Below are 14,821 nucleotides of genomic sequence, written 5' to 3'. Positions count from 1 at the left end.
GTTTCATGTGCCAAATAGTCTCACACAGTTCTGTTTCCTAAGAGCTTTCAAAAATCTAACAGGGAAGGGAAATCTAGCAGAAAGGCAGAATTGGGTTCCTCAGGCTTGTCTGACAGCAGGAGCAGTAGGGTAGAGATGACATTTAACTGGCATCAAAACTGGAGAGCAAAAGCAAAATGATTCACTCACAAGGTGGTGATGGGGGCAGGATGTGGAAGCCTTCCAGTGACCTGGGTTCATACCCATTGGACTGTGTCTGTGTCCTTCACTCTGTCCACCCAGCCGTTCATTGAGAACCAACTCGGTGCCAGACACCTGGCTACTGAGATGCTAATGTCAAACCCCTGACCCAGGATCTTCCTGCTGGGACACAGCTCAGCTGCAATGAGACCCTGGATACAGTGACATCCATGCACTCAGTGAACATGGCCCTGAGTGGGGTGGGGCTGGGGGAGCAGAAGTCAAGACCAAGGTAGTTCAGGGCTCACGAAGAGGAGGAGCAGGTGCCCTGGGAAGGGGCCGAGATCAGAACTTGCCTTCGGTGGGGACTTAGAAACTAACTACCGTGTACACAGAGGAACACGTGAGAAGTGGGCAGTGGTCACCTCCTTTCTCCCCTTCCCCCAATGGCACAGATAAGACCATGAATCAAATGACATGTCCAGGGCAAGGATTTGTGCATGCCCCCTTTCCCACCGAGGTGCACTCAGGGGTGCGTTGCTCTTAATCAAAGATGGCACCTCCCTATTAGGTAACTTCCTGGCTCTGACTCGCTGGTCCCTGTGGCAAAACACCAGGCTGTATTGCACAATACCAAAATGTTGCAGTGCAGGCAAGCCCAGCAGCACCTGAGGTTATAAATCAGCGGGTTCCGCTCACCCTGCAGTCTTCGGGAACGGTTCCTGATTGATTTTGGGGGCTGAAACCTGTGGGACTGGGGACAAGGAGCACTCCTTAGGACATGAGACAGTGCAGGCAGAGTGCACTGGCCGCTTCGGAGGCCCAGGCAGGGCGCACCCCAGGTGCCAGGCTGGCACGGGGAGCCGGGCATCTGCTCCAGCTCACCAAGGTCCTGATGTTCGTTGTCGTCCTCAGCGTCCTGCTGCCGGTGAGTCCCCACCACGGTTGCTTGGCTTGGGAAGAGCGTGCCTGGTGCTGGGAAGAAGTAGGGAGAGTGGGGGACAAGGGGCGCCTGTGGCCTGGTCGTGGCCAGGCCGAAAGAACTTGTAGGAGCTGGGGGAAGAGCGGAGACAGGGTGGAGTTCCTGAGCCTGGCAGGACTGACCTTGCTTGAGATGGAGAAGAGCGTGCTGCCCATTCTAGCCCTGGGCCAGACTGTGTTCAGTGGCCCTAGAGGTTAATTCCAGAATCCACGGAGAGAGTCAAGCTGGAAACTCCTCAGCAAGGTTTGAAGGATCCTTGCAGGGAGATACAGATCGCCTTTTCTCTTCTCCTTCCTTCCTTCTGTTTTGATTCTGTAACGTGCTCATCGTAAATTGGTTAAACAGGCAGTAACTCTCCTTCAGCTGTCTTCACCTTCCAGTTCTGACCCCTGCCTGACTGTCTGCCGTGAACAGTGTACCGAGTTTCTTCAGTCACAGCAATATGCACAGGGCTGTGTATCATCAGTCAGCAATCACACGCCCAGGCCCAGAAGGCTAATATCTTCTTTCAGGAGGCTGGTGTGTAGTTTTTGTTTTGATTTTGGGCTTGAGATCAAAACATCCAGTGGTGCACATAAAAATGAGAGTCACTGTGGAAAAAATGCGTATTTTTTAATTTCTTTTCCAGGGTGATTGGGAATCTGGCCAGTTGTCCTTTTTGAAGTTCCTTATATGTTAAAAAATAACATTCATTGCCAAACTAAGATTACAGGAATCAAGAAATTTTAAATGTTTTCCGTGAATGAATATATGCTAAATTCAGAAAAGCAGTAACATTTTGTACTCATAAATAACAGGTTATATTCTGTGGGACTGACGTTTGTTGCTGATTCATTAGTCCAGCCAGTGAATCTCTAGGTGAATTTAAGAATGACTGCATAGACAAGGCCTGAAGCCTGAGTCTGAGGGGGTTGGCCTGGTGCTGGGCTTGGCTTGGCACCGGAATCCATGGCGATAGTGACAGGTCTGGTCCTGAGTCCTTGGAGGCCAGACTGACACCAGGGTCAACTGGAGAAGGCCTGGAACCAGGGTCCAAGGGGACAGGCCTGGAGCCTGCTTGGGTCTCACACAGGCAGACCTGGAGCCTGGGTCAACCAGGGAGCCTGAGTCGGCCGGGGAGCCTAGGTCAGCAGGTTCTGGAGCTTGAGATCACTGGGGTGGGTCTGGTGCTGAGATCCAAGGTGAAGTCTGATGCTTATTTTGTTGTCCTGCCTCCATGGAGGTTGTCTCTTTCTGCCCTGTGCTGCCAGGGCTTGGCAGAGTGGTGTCTCAGGTAATTGAGTCATGAGTAATGAGAGTTTTTTCTACCCTCCCTAAAGTGTTTTATCTTATTCCTGTGCCCCACCCGGGTGTTGTAAGCTCTCACCTGGATTCTTTAGCTCTTGTGAAGGCATTTTCAGACACAAATAGGTATTCAAACTTATGTTTCTGTGGGTGGATGAGTGCTGCAAAGTCCCCTTTTGCTGTCTTGTTCATCAGAATGGATGTTACTGTCCATATTTCTGCCAAGATTCTGCTCATGATTATTTATGTATTCTCTAAGAAGATGCAAGTTCTCCTCTTTTCTTTCTGAGCTTTCACCAGGATCACATTTAAAAATCTCTTCATGGCAATTTTGGATTTTTCTAGCATGTTCCTACCTCAGAGCCCTTCCAGCATCTACCCATTACTCAGTTCCAAAGTCCTGCCACATTCCTAGGTGTTTGTTAAAGCCACACCTTACTTCCCAGTACCAGTTTCTGTTTTAGTCAGTTTGGACTGTTATAATGGAATAACATAGAACACGAAAGCAAGGAGGCTTAAAAAATACATGTTAATTTCTCACAGTTCAGGAGGCTGCAAGTCCCAGATCAAGGAGCTGGTAGAGTCAGTGTCTGGTGAGGGTCCTCTTCCTGTCTTATAGACAGCCAGTTTCTTGCTGCATTTTTCCACTGGCAAGACCAAGCAAGCTCTAGTCTCTTCTTTTCTTTCCTTTTTTTTTTTTGTAACTTAACTTTCTACTTTAAACACTCCCAAGTTAAAGGAAAGTTGTATGGTGTAAGGGTCTAAGTTCATTGTTTTGTTATAGGTCAATATTCAGTTTTTTCAAGACCATTTGTTGAAAAGATTTTCCACTAAATGGTCTTGGCACCCTTTCTCAAAAATCATTTGACCAGATATGTGAGAGTTTATTTCTGGGTTCTCTGTTCTATTCCACTGGTCTATATGTCAGGCATCTTTTAAAACCAGAAGTTCATTGTTTAATATTTGACTCTGTATCCTGATTTTTTTTAGGTTTGCATATAGTATAACCTTCATTTGTAAAAATATGTGTGTGTGGGTCTGCGAGTATATGTGAGAGAGAAACAGAGAGAGAGAGAAAATATGAGAGAATCCTCACATATGGTCAAACAGTGGAATGAAATGAGACAAAATGTTAATGGATGCTATCTCTAGTTGAGGGGATCATGTGTGGTTTTTGTATTTTATAAAACCTTTGCTTTTCTTGCCCGTATTTTCTGTAACAGACATATTTTCTTTTATAGTAAGAGAAAATGATAAAGAAGAGATTTGCAAGTGTGTGTTACTTGGCAATTAAATGTGAAGAGACAAATATAAATACAGAAAAACATTCGAGGGTTTAGAGCTGGAAGAAAGATGGAAGTTCTGTTTAGTTTTGGCATCTGGGGTGAAGGGAATGTGAGCTGGATCCTGGGAAGGGTGAAAGTCTGGAAGCCACTCATGCCCATCCCTGGTCCCTACAGGTCTCAGCTGACTCGACTGCCATCACCCAGCACGATGGAGTTCACCAGCTGACAGTTGCCCCACGGTTGTGTCCACCAGGTACATTCTAAGAAGGGTCTCTCACCCTCACTCTTCCCCCTCCCTGTCTCCATGTGTTTCCAGGCTTCTGTTTCCTGCACTTTCTGGTTCTTTATGCCACAGAGATTTGTTGGATGCCTCTGTGAATCAGGCGCTGTGCTAGGGAGGGCACAAGGCCCCTGTCCTTCTGGAGCTTTCCTGATGGGAAGATATCAAGACACATGGATGAATATGACAGAGAGGTGTGACTAAAAACTGTTATGGATGAATTGTGTTCTCCCAAAATTCATATGTGTAATTCTAACCCCTAGTTCCTCAGAATGTGACCATATTTGGAGATATGGCCTTAAAATGAGTAAATAGGTTAAAATAGGCCATTAGCACAGGCTAATCCAATATGTCTGATGTCTTCAAGAAGAGAAAATTTGGAGACACAAAGAGACTCCAGATGTGCCCATGCACAGAGGGATGACCATATGAAGAGACAGCAAGAGACTGGCCTTGTGCACACCAAGGAGAGAGGTCTCAGTGGATGGCAACCCTGCCAACACCTTGGTTTTGGACTTCCATTCTCCAGAGCTGGGAGAAAATTAATTTTTGTTGTTTAAGCCCCCTAATCATTGGTATTTGTTATGTCAGCCCTAGCAACCAAATACATTTTTTGATATCAGGAAATGAAGTGCTGCTGTAACAAATACCTAAAAATGTGGCTTTGGAACTGGGTAATAGGTAGAGGCTGGAAGAGTTTTGAGGTGCATGTTAGAAAATTTATGGATTGCATTGAAATAGAAATAGAAATATGGCTGTGAAAGGCAATTCTGGTTTTAGATGGAAGTGACGAACATGCTATTAGATACCGTAGGAAAGGTGATTCTTATTTGTAGAGCTAGACCTGGGGTCTGGAGCTCACGGACCCCTCGAGCCCATTCACAAACCCTTCACATGCAGGTCTACGAGCTAGGTAACTGGACAACAGTCCTTGGAGCCTTGGCTGAAGTAGGAATAGCCTTTGTTAGGCACACACACATCTAACAGCTAAGTAGTCCAAAGGAGAAACTCCAGAAATTCAACTGCTACTGGCAAAGTCCACTGAAAAACTGAAACTGAGCAGCTGCCAGCAGAGTAAATATGCTCTATTTTTAGACGAGAGCTCTGCCAGCCAGCTTCTGCTTCACAAACTGAAGAACACACAATAGCAATAACTAAAAAGATACATGGGTGCACATGCACACTAACTCCACCCACACACCACTTGTTTACAAAGAAATGTGCTGCAGGACACGCCAACCAGACCTAAGATGAGGGAGCCTGACTAAATTATCCTATCTTCCCCACATTGTTTTAAAGTGGCAGAGAATTTGGGTGCATTGTATTTTAGTGTTTGTAAAAGGTAGAACTTATGATGTCTACTTTAGATACTTAGCTGAAGAAATTTCTTGGCAAAATGTAGAAGACACAGCCTGGTTTCTCCTTTCTACTTACCATAAAATGGTACATTTTATGAATGGTACATTTAAGGAATTGTTAAGCAAAGAAGAACTGGAACTTGATGATTGGAAGATTCTCAGTCTGTCCATATTGCAAAAAATGAGAAATTGTGTTCTTGAGAGAACACCAAGTATGATGGAGAGTCATTTGATAAAGAGAATATGGGTGTGATTCATGGATCTAATTAGCTATCTCAGCAGAAACCAGGAATAGAGATTGGGTTATGCCATCTGAAACACTGTTAAATTGGACTAAGGGGGACAAAGATGTGACAAAATGAAGGAAGACTCTCAGACTTCTGGGATGCTATAGGATGAGACAATAGAAGTATCCAGCTATGAACATGCATTGTCCTTTCAGAAAAGGGAAGAATGACCCTGTAGTGGATTGAATTATGTTCCCCCAAACTCACTGAAGCTTGATTTGTGTCCCCCAAGTTTTATGTATTAGGAACTTAGCCCCCCTTCTGACTGTTAAGAGGGTGGGAAATCCTATCATGGTAATTGAAAGGTGGAGCCTTGAAGAAGTGATTGTATTATAGGATAACACGAGTAGTGAATAGATTAAAAATTGTGGTCATGAGCATGGTTTTGAGGGCTTTAAAAGAAGAGGAGAGTCTCTCTCTCTCTCTCTCTCTCTCTGCCCTCTTTCTTACTCTCTCTGTTTCTACCATCTTGCAATGTGAGACCCCTGGGTCACTGTTGCCACCATCAGATGGACTTTGGACTTCCCAGACTCAGAAACTGTAAGCAATAAATTTTGTTCCAAGTATTTTGTTATAAGTGATACAGCAGACTAATAAAAACCCTGAAAATGAGTCAGAGATTGGTAGGCTGACACTGCTGTCATGGGCTCAGAAGGCACAGGTTTGGAGTCAAGTGTATCTCCTCCTTGGCTCCAAAGTGTGGGGTCACCACTGGGTCTCAGTGGACTGACCTGCTTCCCAGGGCCTCAGGGCAGGCCTTCTGCCCAGTGCCAAGGAGGCAATGGTCTGCCCCAGTGGGTATGGAAGGTGGGTCTGCCACCCCGATAAGCCTGGGAGAACCAAGCATTGAGCCAAAGAGGATTATCATCAAGCCTTAAAGTTTTAATGAAATTGTCCAACTAGGTTTTGGATTTGTTTGAGATTGTTTTAGTCCATTTTGTGTTACTATAACAGAAATACCTGAAACTGGGTAATTTATAAAGAACAGAGGTTTTTTTGGCTTACGATTCTGGGACAGCTGCATCTGGCATGGGTCTCAGACTGTTTCTACTCACGGCAGAAAGTGGCAGGCAGCCAGCAGGTAAGCAGATCACATGGCAAGAGGAAACAAGAGAGAGAGAAAGGGGAGGTGTCAGGGTCTATTAAACAACCAGCTCCCATAGGAACTAATAGAGTGAGAACTCACTCATTACTCCCCCCACCTAGGGAGAGCATTAATCTATTCATGAGGGATCTGCCACCATGACTCAATCAGTTTCCAAAACTGCCACATTGGGGATCAAATTTCCACATGAGACAACACATCCAAACTCCATCAGAGATTTATGACCTCTTTATTCTTTCGAATTTCTCCCATTTGAAATGAGAATGTTTATCTTATCTCTTTTTCTGGCACTCCCACGATGCATATGTTGGTACATGTAATAGTATTACAAAGTTCTTTAGGTTCTATTCTTTTTTCTTTCTGTTTCTCACACTGTATAATTTCAATAGTTGTATCTTCATGTAATTGATTCTTCTTACTGCTGAAATCTGCTATTGAGCTTGTGTAGTCAAAGACTCAAGGATGTTATTTGAAAATATGGAAAAGGATATTCCATGCATATAGTAACCAAAGGGGAACTAAAGTGACTACATCATTATTAGAGAAAGTAGAATTTCAGTGATTGGATGTTAAAAGATAAAGAAGGACATCATGTATTGGTAAAATATTTTATTCATCAATAATATATAATAATTATAAACATATATGTACCTGCTGCTGTTTGGACATCTCTCCAGGCTCGTGTTGGAACCTAACACCCAACATGATCATGGAAGGTGGGGCCTTTAAGAGGTGATTGGATACAGGTAACTGTGCCCTTGTGAATGGATTGATCTATTCATGGAGTAATAGGTTGATGGTGTAGTGGGTTGTCATTTGCATGGTTCTATAAGGAGAACAAGTGAGAAGGTTAGCTCCCTAGCTCTTGCTAGTCTCACCATGTGAAACCCTGGTTGCCACAGAACCCCATTGAGAGTTCCACCCAGAAGGTGGCCCTCACCAGATTGCCCCCCAGACCATGGATGTGCCTCCCAGTCTCTGGAACTGTAAGAAATAAATTTTGTTTCTTTATACATTATTACCCTATTTGAGATATTCTGTTATAAGCAGCAGAAATGGACTAATACACTACTGAACATCAGTGTCCCAAAATATATGAAGCAAAAATTCACAGAATTGAAGGAAGATACAGACCATTCAACAGTAATACTCAGAGACATCAATACACCAAATTCAAAAAATTGTAGAATACCTAGATAGAGGCTCAAAAGGAAATAGAGGACTTAAATAACACTATAAACAAGCTTTGACCTGAAGGTCCTATAGAGAACACTCCACTCATTTACAGCAGAATACACATTCTTCTCAGGTGCCTATGAAACATTCTCTCCAACAGAGCAAATGTTTGACCACGAAATAAGTTTTAATAAATTTTAAGAGATTGAAACCATACAAAATATCTTCATTGACCATAATGGAATGAAGCTTGAAATCAGTAACAGAAAGAAAACTGGAAAATGCACTACTCTGTAGAAATTAAAGACCCCTCTCAATCAGTGGATCATAGAAAAAATCACAGGGAAATTAGAAAATACCTTGAGACAAATGAATACAAAAACACAGAAAACTAGAATTTACAGGAGCAGTGAAAGCAGTACTCAGAAGGAAATTTACAGCTGCAAAGACCTACATTAAGAGAAAGAAAGATTTCAAATATTAACCTGACAGTATACCTTAAGGAACTACAAAAAGAAGAGTGAATTAACTCAAAGCTAGCAGAGGATAAAAATAAAAATTAGAGCAGATATAAAAGAACAGAAAACAATAGAGAAAATGTGTGAAACCAAGAGTTGGTCCTGTGAAAAGGTGAACAAAATTAACATCTTTTAATTAGATTTAACAATATTACTAAAATCAGAAATAAAAGAGGATCATTGACTTTACAGAAATAAAAAAGGAGTCTGAGAACAATATGAATCACTGCACACCAACCAATTGGATAATTGAGATGAAATGGACGAGTTTCTAGAAACACATGAACCACCAAAATTGTCTCAAGAAGAAAGAGAAAATATGAATAGATCTAGAACAAGTTAGGAAATTAAATCAGTGATCAAAAACATCCCAACAAGGAGAAGCCCAGGACCAGATGGCTTCACCACCAAATTCTACCAAACATTAAAGAAGAATTAATGCCAATTCTTAAAATTTTTAAAAAATTAAAGAAGGAACACTTTAAAATGCAACATAGATGTAACACTTCAAGACCGTGGATTTGTCAATGGTTTCTTAAAAATGACATTAAAAGCATAGACTAGCATTTAAAAAACGAAATAAATCGAACTTGATTAAAAGTGAAATGACGAACATGTGAAATGAACAGAAATTTTTCTAAAGAACATATGCAAGTGGTCTATACATATACAAATAAACACATACAAAGTGCTCAATAGTATTGGTTACTTAAGAAATGCAAATCAAAATGACAATGATAGACCATTTTGCTCTATCAATAGGGTGTCAATAATAATAATAATAATAATAATAATAATAATAATAATAATAATAATAACAACAACAATAAGGGGAAAACAAATACTGGAGAGAATGTGGAGAAATTGGAAGTGAAATGATGAGCATTAATGAACATTGGAAATATTATTTTAAGTAAAATAAGCCAGATATAAGATGACTAATATGAATGACTTCCCTTGTATTAAATATGTAGAATAGGCAAATTCAGTAACACAGAAAATAGATGAGATTTTACCAGGGATTGAGGGAGAAAGGGAAATGCATAATTATTAATATGTATAGAATTTCTGTTTGGGGGTGATAAAAAATATTTTAAAATAGTGGTGATGGTTGCATAACATTGTAAATGTACTTAATGCCACTGAATTGTACACTTAAAAGTGGTTACAATGGGAAATTTTTTTATATATTGATGTATATATTTTTTACCACTATATAAAAAATGGTATATAATTTTCCAGTCTTCACTTTTAGTCTGTGTGTGTCTTTATAGGTGATGTGGGTCTCCTGAAGACAGTATATAGTTGGGTCTAGCTTCTTAATCCAGTCAATCTGTGTCTTTTCAATGGGGAATTTAATCCATTTAAATTTAAGGTTGTTATTGGTAAGTATTGCTTTACTCCTGTCATTATATTGCTTTTTGTTTAGATGTTTTAAATATCATTTGTTCCTTTCTTCCTCTTTTATTTTTCATCTTCAATGTTAGTTGGATTTTTGAAGTGAAATGATTTAGCTTCTTTCTCTTTCTTGTTAGCCTTTTGGTTTTAATGGCAGGTTTTGCTCTTTCTTATATGTCAGTGATAGTGATATCATTTTTCAGATTCTGAATGCAGGGCTCCCGTGAGAATTTCTTGCAGGGCCAGTTGTGTGGTAATGAACTCCCATGGTTTTTGTTTGCCTGGGAAATACACTATTTTTCCCTCATTTCTGAAGGATAACCTTGCTGGGTATAGAATTCTTGGCTGGCAAATTTTTCTTTTAGTATTTTGAATATATCATCCCATTTTCTTCTGGCCTATAAGGTTCCAATTGAGAAGTCTGCTGTTAGTCTGGTGGGGGCACCCTTATAGCTGACTTGATGCTCTTCTCTTGTTGCTTTTAGAATTCTCTCTTTGTCCTTGAGTTTTGCCAGTTTGACTATCATGTATCTTGGAGAGGATCTTTTAAATAAGCCAGACAAGGAAAGAGAAATACTGCATGTTCTCACCTATAACTGGGTGCTAAGAAAGAAGTAAAGAAAGAAAGACCACAATAATTAGTTGAATTTTCAGAAGGTGAGAACAAACCTAAGGTTACTCGAGATGAGGGAGAGAGAGGGAAGGGATATACGGAGGGTTAGGTCAGGTAAAGGGCATAAAGAAAAATCATGATTTTTAGTAATGAATATGCTAATAATAATAATAATAATAATGAATCAGGAAAGGGAACAGTTGATCCTGCAGGGAGACTGAGGTCTCTCCCTGGAGGTGTAGGTCGAGTCTCAGGATATGGGCTCCAGGTAGCGACAGCTCCTGCATGCTCTCACATCAGTGCCAGGAGAACGCCTCTGTCTTCAAGGGCAGAGTTGGGTGCACTTTGTATTATTTGTTGACCCTCCACAGGTAGGAGTCATTTTTCCTTCCATTTTCCTCCCGTGGCAGATGGCAAGAGCTTTATGTAAAGGCTTGTTGCTCATTGTTGTATTACTTCTGCTCCTATTGTGTCTTCCACTGACCATGAGCCCATTGAGGACAGGGATTAGGACTTTCTTCTGTGAGTTTCCAGGGACCAGGTGGCGCTGTCCACTACAGTAGTTTCTAGGCCCATGTGACTTTTGAAATATGCTACTCCCAGTGGAGATGTGCCATGAGTGAGAAATGCACACTGCAAATGAAAGATGTACTATGAAAAAAAGATGTAAAATATTTCAGTGTTTTACACTGAGTCATGTTAGTGATATTAACTTGGATGTATGAGGCTAAATGCATTATTAAAAATAATCTGGAGTTTCAAGATGGCGGCGGCTGCGGCGGCTGGTGCGGAGTAGCTGAGGTGGAAAAGGTGGCCACTGGGCCTCAGGCAGCCGGGAAACTTGTGGACCTTCCTCTGGCCATCTCTTAAGGGAGGACTGCTGCTGCTGGCCGGTCGTGGGGGCTCAACGCCACTTTGCCCCCGGCAGGAGAGGCTGCCTCATTTACAGGCAACAGCTTTGAAGTGTGGAGCAGGAAAAGAACTGATTCTTAGCTGCAAAAGCGAGTCTTGAAACAGGGAACACGGCGCCAGGGCTGCTGTGGATGCAGCCAGGATCCCGGAGGCTGGGGCCGCACTGAAGGCGGCCAGCTGCCCTATTCAGGATTCGAGGTTTCAGGCCGGCATTAAAGAAGATTCCTGGGAGCGCCCGAGCGGCGCCGCGACTGAACAGCCCGAGGCGGCAGCGCGGAGAACACGGAAGGCAACAAACCAGAGACAGAGCGAGCGCCCGACCTGGCACAGCACTGTGAGTGATCCCTGGCACAGCTCTGTTCGGGGGGTGGATGCCCATGCGGCTCCCGCCTGCACCACCAGGCCACTCACTGCCCCAGTGCTGCCTCCATTTTCCCAGGTGCGGGCAGCTCCGCCCTGCTCGGCCATCACTGAGCCTATTTGCTTGGCCTGGCGCGGGGCTTTCCGGACCCTGCGGGCCGGCCTCCTCTCCCACTCCCTCCGCGGTTCTCTGGCAGGGCTGGGGGTGTGGGGCGTCCCGACCAGTTTTGGGAGGTCTAGGAAGTACGGGCGGGCCGACTGTCACTCCACCACACCCTGGACTCCGGCCCCGGTAAACTTCCTGTTACTGGGAGGCAGATACCATCTCTGCGACCACCAGTTTGGAAAAAAGCCTAACGAATTTCTGGTTGGGAATAGTGTGGTAGGAGAGTTCCCAGGTCCGCTTGAACCTGCCGGAGAGCAGGCTGCAGGCGGGCACTAGACTCGGTTTATACCGGGGGGATACAAAGGTGAACAAGACCCGAGAAAGATCTACACAGTGCTACAAAGGCACCCAGAGAGACCGGTCGTCTGTGCCTAGCAGAAACCTGGTAGACTTCCTGGGCGAGGCGGTGCTGAGCAGGGTCTTGATGGCCCAGCAGATAGACGAGGGTTGCAGAAGACACGCCCCAGCCCAGCACAGTGTGCACAGAGGGGGGAGACGTGCGGCCAGGGAGGCGGAGACTCGACAGAAACCACACACCCGGTGGGGTCGCCACTGCACGATCTAACAGCCCGGGCCAGAGCACACGGAACGGGGAGAAGTCCTGTACAGAAAGTGAAAGCTCAACAGAGATCACACACCCTGTGGTACGTGATCCACCAGCCCAGCAGAGTCCAAGCTGACCAGAAAGGTGGATCCCCGGAGAAGCCCAAGACCCGAGGCAACCACACACACAAGACACTAGAGGCCAACTGAGCAGTCACGGCGGGAGCCATACCAAATTGGCAACCACAGCAACATCCTAGTTAGTCATTAGTCTCAAACCGGTGGACTGTGAAACCCCCTGCCACAATGAATAAACACCAAAAAAAAGACACCAGAAATACAAAAAATCAAGAAAGTACACCACCAAAAGTTAATAAATCTCATACTCTAGATCCTATAGAACAAGAAGCCCTTGAAATAACTGACAAGGAATTTCGAGTGATAATTCTAAGGAAACTGAATGAGATACAAGAAAACACAGCTAGACATCATGATGAAATGAGGAAAAGTATACAGGATCTGAAAGAGGAAATGTAAAAGGAAATCAATGTCCTGAAAAAAAATGTAGCAGAACTTGCTGAACTGAAGAAGTTATTCAGCGAAATAAAAAACACAATGGAGAGTTTAACCAGCAGGCTTGTCGAAGTTGAAGAGAGAACCTCTGAACTTGAAGATGGGCTGTTTGAAATAACACAAGCAGACAAAAAGAAAGAAAAAAGAATCAAGGACATGGAAGAAAATCTGAGAGAGATATCAGACAACCTCAAGCGCTCAAATATCAGAGTCATGGGTATTCCAGAAGGGGAGGAAAATGGAGATTCCATTGAAAACATATTCAACAAAATAGTGGCAGAAAACTTCCCAGGTATAGGAAAAATCACAGATCTTCAGATCCAGGAAGCTCAACGATCTCCAAACGTATTCAACCCAAAAAGGCCTTCTCCAAGACATGTCATAGTCAAATTGGCAAAACTCAGAGACAAAGAGAGAATCTTAAAAGCTGCAAGAGAGAAGCGTCAAATCACCTATAAGGGAGCCCCAATCAGGTTAACATCAGACTTTTCATCACAAACCCTAAAAGCTAGAAAGGAATGGGATGATATTTTCAAAATACTAAAAGACAAAGATTGCCAGCCAAGAATACTCTACCCTGCAAGGCTATCCTTCCGAAATGAAGGGCAAATAGTATATTTCTCAGACAAACAAAAACTGCGGGAGTTCACTACCACACGACCACCCTTACAAGAAATCCTCAAGGGAGTACTGGGTTTGGTTCCTGAAAAATAACTACCACTGCCATAAAAACCTAAGAAAAATCAATACCCGCTAGTACAATAAAAATGGCATTCATGAAGAGAAAACAAGCTAACAAAAACACTATCTACAACCTAAGGAACCAACAAACACAGAAACCAAACAGTAAATCAGAAAGCAAGGAACAAAAGACACCTAAGACAACCAAACAACCAATAAAATGCTAGGAATAAATCAACACCTTTCAATAACAACTCTTAATGTTAAAGGCTTAAATTCCCCAATTAAAAGACACAGACTGGCTGACTGGATCAAAAAGCAGGACCCAACTATATGCTGCCTACAAGAGTCCCACCTCACCCATAAAGATTCACACAGACTAAGAGTGAAAGGATGGAAAAAGATTTACCATGCAAACAGAAAAGAAAAACGAGCTGGAGTGGCTATTCTTATATCTGACAAAATAGACTTTAAACTAAAAACCATAAAAAGAGACAATGAGGGACACTACTTAATGATAAAAGGACTGATCCATCAAGAAGACATAACAATCATAAATATGTACGCACCCAATGTTGGAGCAGCCAGATTTATAAAACAAACTCTATTAGACCTAAAGAAGGAAATAGACACTAATACCATAATAGCAGGGGACCTGAACACTCCACTGTCAATATTAGACAGATCATCTAGGCAAAGAATCAGTAGAGAAACACAAGATCTAAACAAGACTCTAGACCAATTGGAATTGGCAGATATCTACAGAACATTCCACCCAACAACCTCAGAATGTTCATTCTTCTCATCAGCACATGGATCATTCTCCAGGATAGATCACATATTAGGTCACAAATCAAGTCTCAATAAATTCAAAAAAATTGGAATTATCCCATGTATCTTCTCAGACCACAATGGATTAAAACTAGAAATTAATAACAAACAAAACTCTGGAAACTATACAAACACATGGAAATTAAACAGCATTCTACCTAATGACATATGGGTCCAAGAAGAAATCAAGCAGGAAATCAAAAAGTTTATTGAAACTAATGAAAACAATGATACATCATACCAAAACCTGTGGGATACTGCAAAAGCAGTATTGAGGGGAAAATTTAT

General features: G+C 42.7%; 1 protein-coding gene across 2 annotated transcripts in view; it reads left to right on the top strand.

Moving 5' to 3' along the window:
* The window catches only part of LOC134369643 (tumor necrosis factor receptor superfamily member 10B-like), a 60,962-nt gene that overhangs the window by 33,554 nt on the left and 12,587 nt on the right, over positions 1-14,821 (top strand). For both annotated transcript variants that reach the window (XM_063086232.1, XM_063086231.1), the window contains exon 2: positions 3,907-3,985. In XM_063086232.1, coding sequence (XP_062942302.1) covers positions 3,907-3,985 — 79 coding nt within the window. The remainder of the gene's footprint in view (positions 1-3,906; positions 3,986-14,821) is intronic.

This window comes from Cynocephalus volans, chromosome 2 (assembly GCF_027409185.1).
Source record: "Cynocephalus volans isolate mCynVol1 chromosome 2, mCynVol1.pri, whole genome shotgun sequence".
NCBI classification, from domain to species: domain Eukaryota; kingdom Metazoa; phylum Chordata; class Mammalia; order Dermoptera; family Cynocephalidae; genus Cynocephalus; species Cynocephalus volans.
The sequence above is the reverse complement of the archived record's forward strand: the minus strand, read 5'-3'. Positions and strand labels throughout refer to the sequence as shown.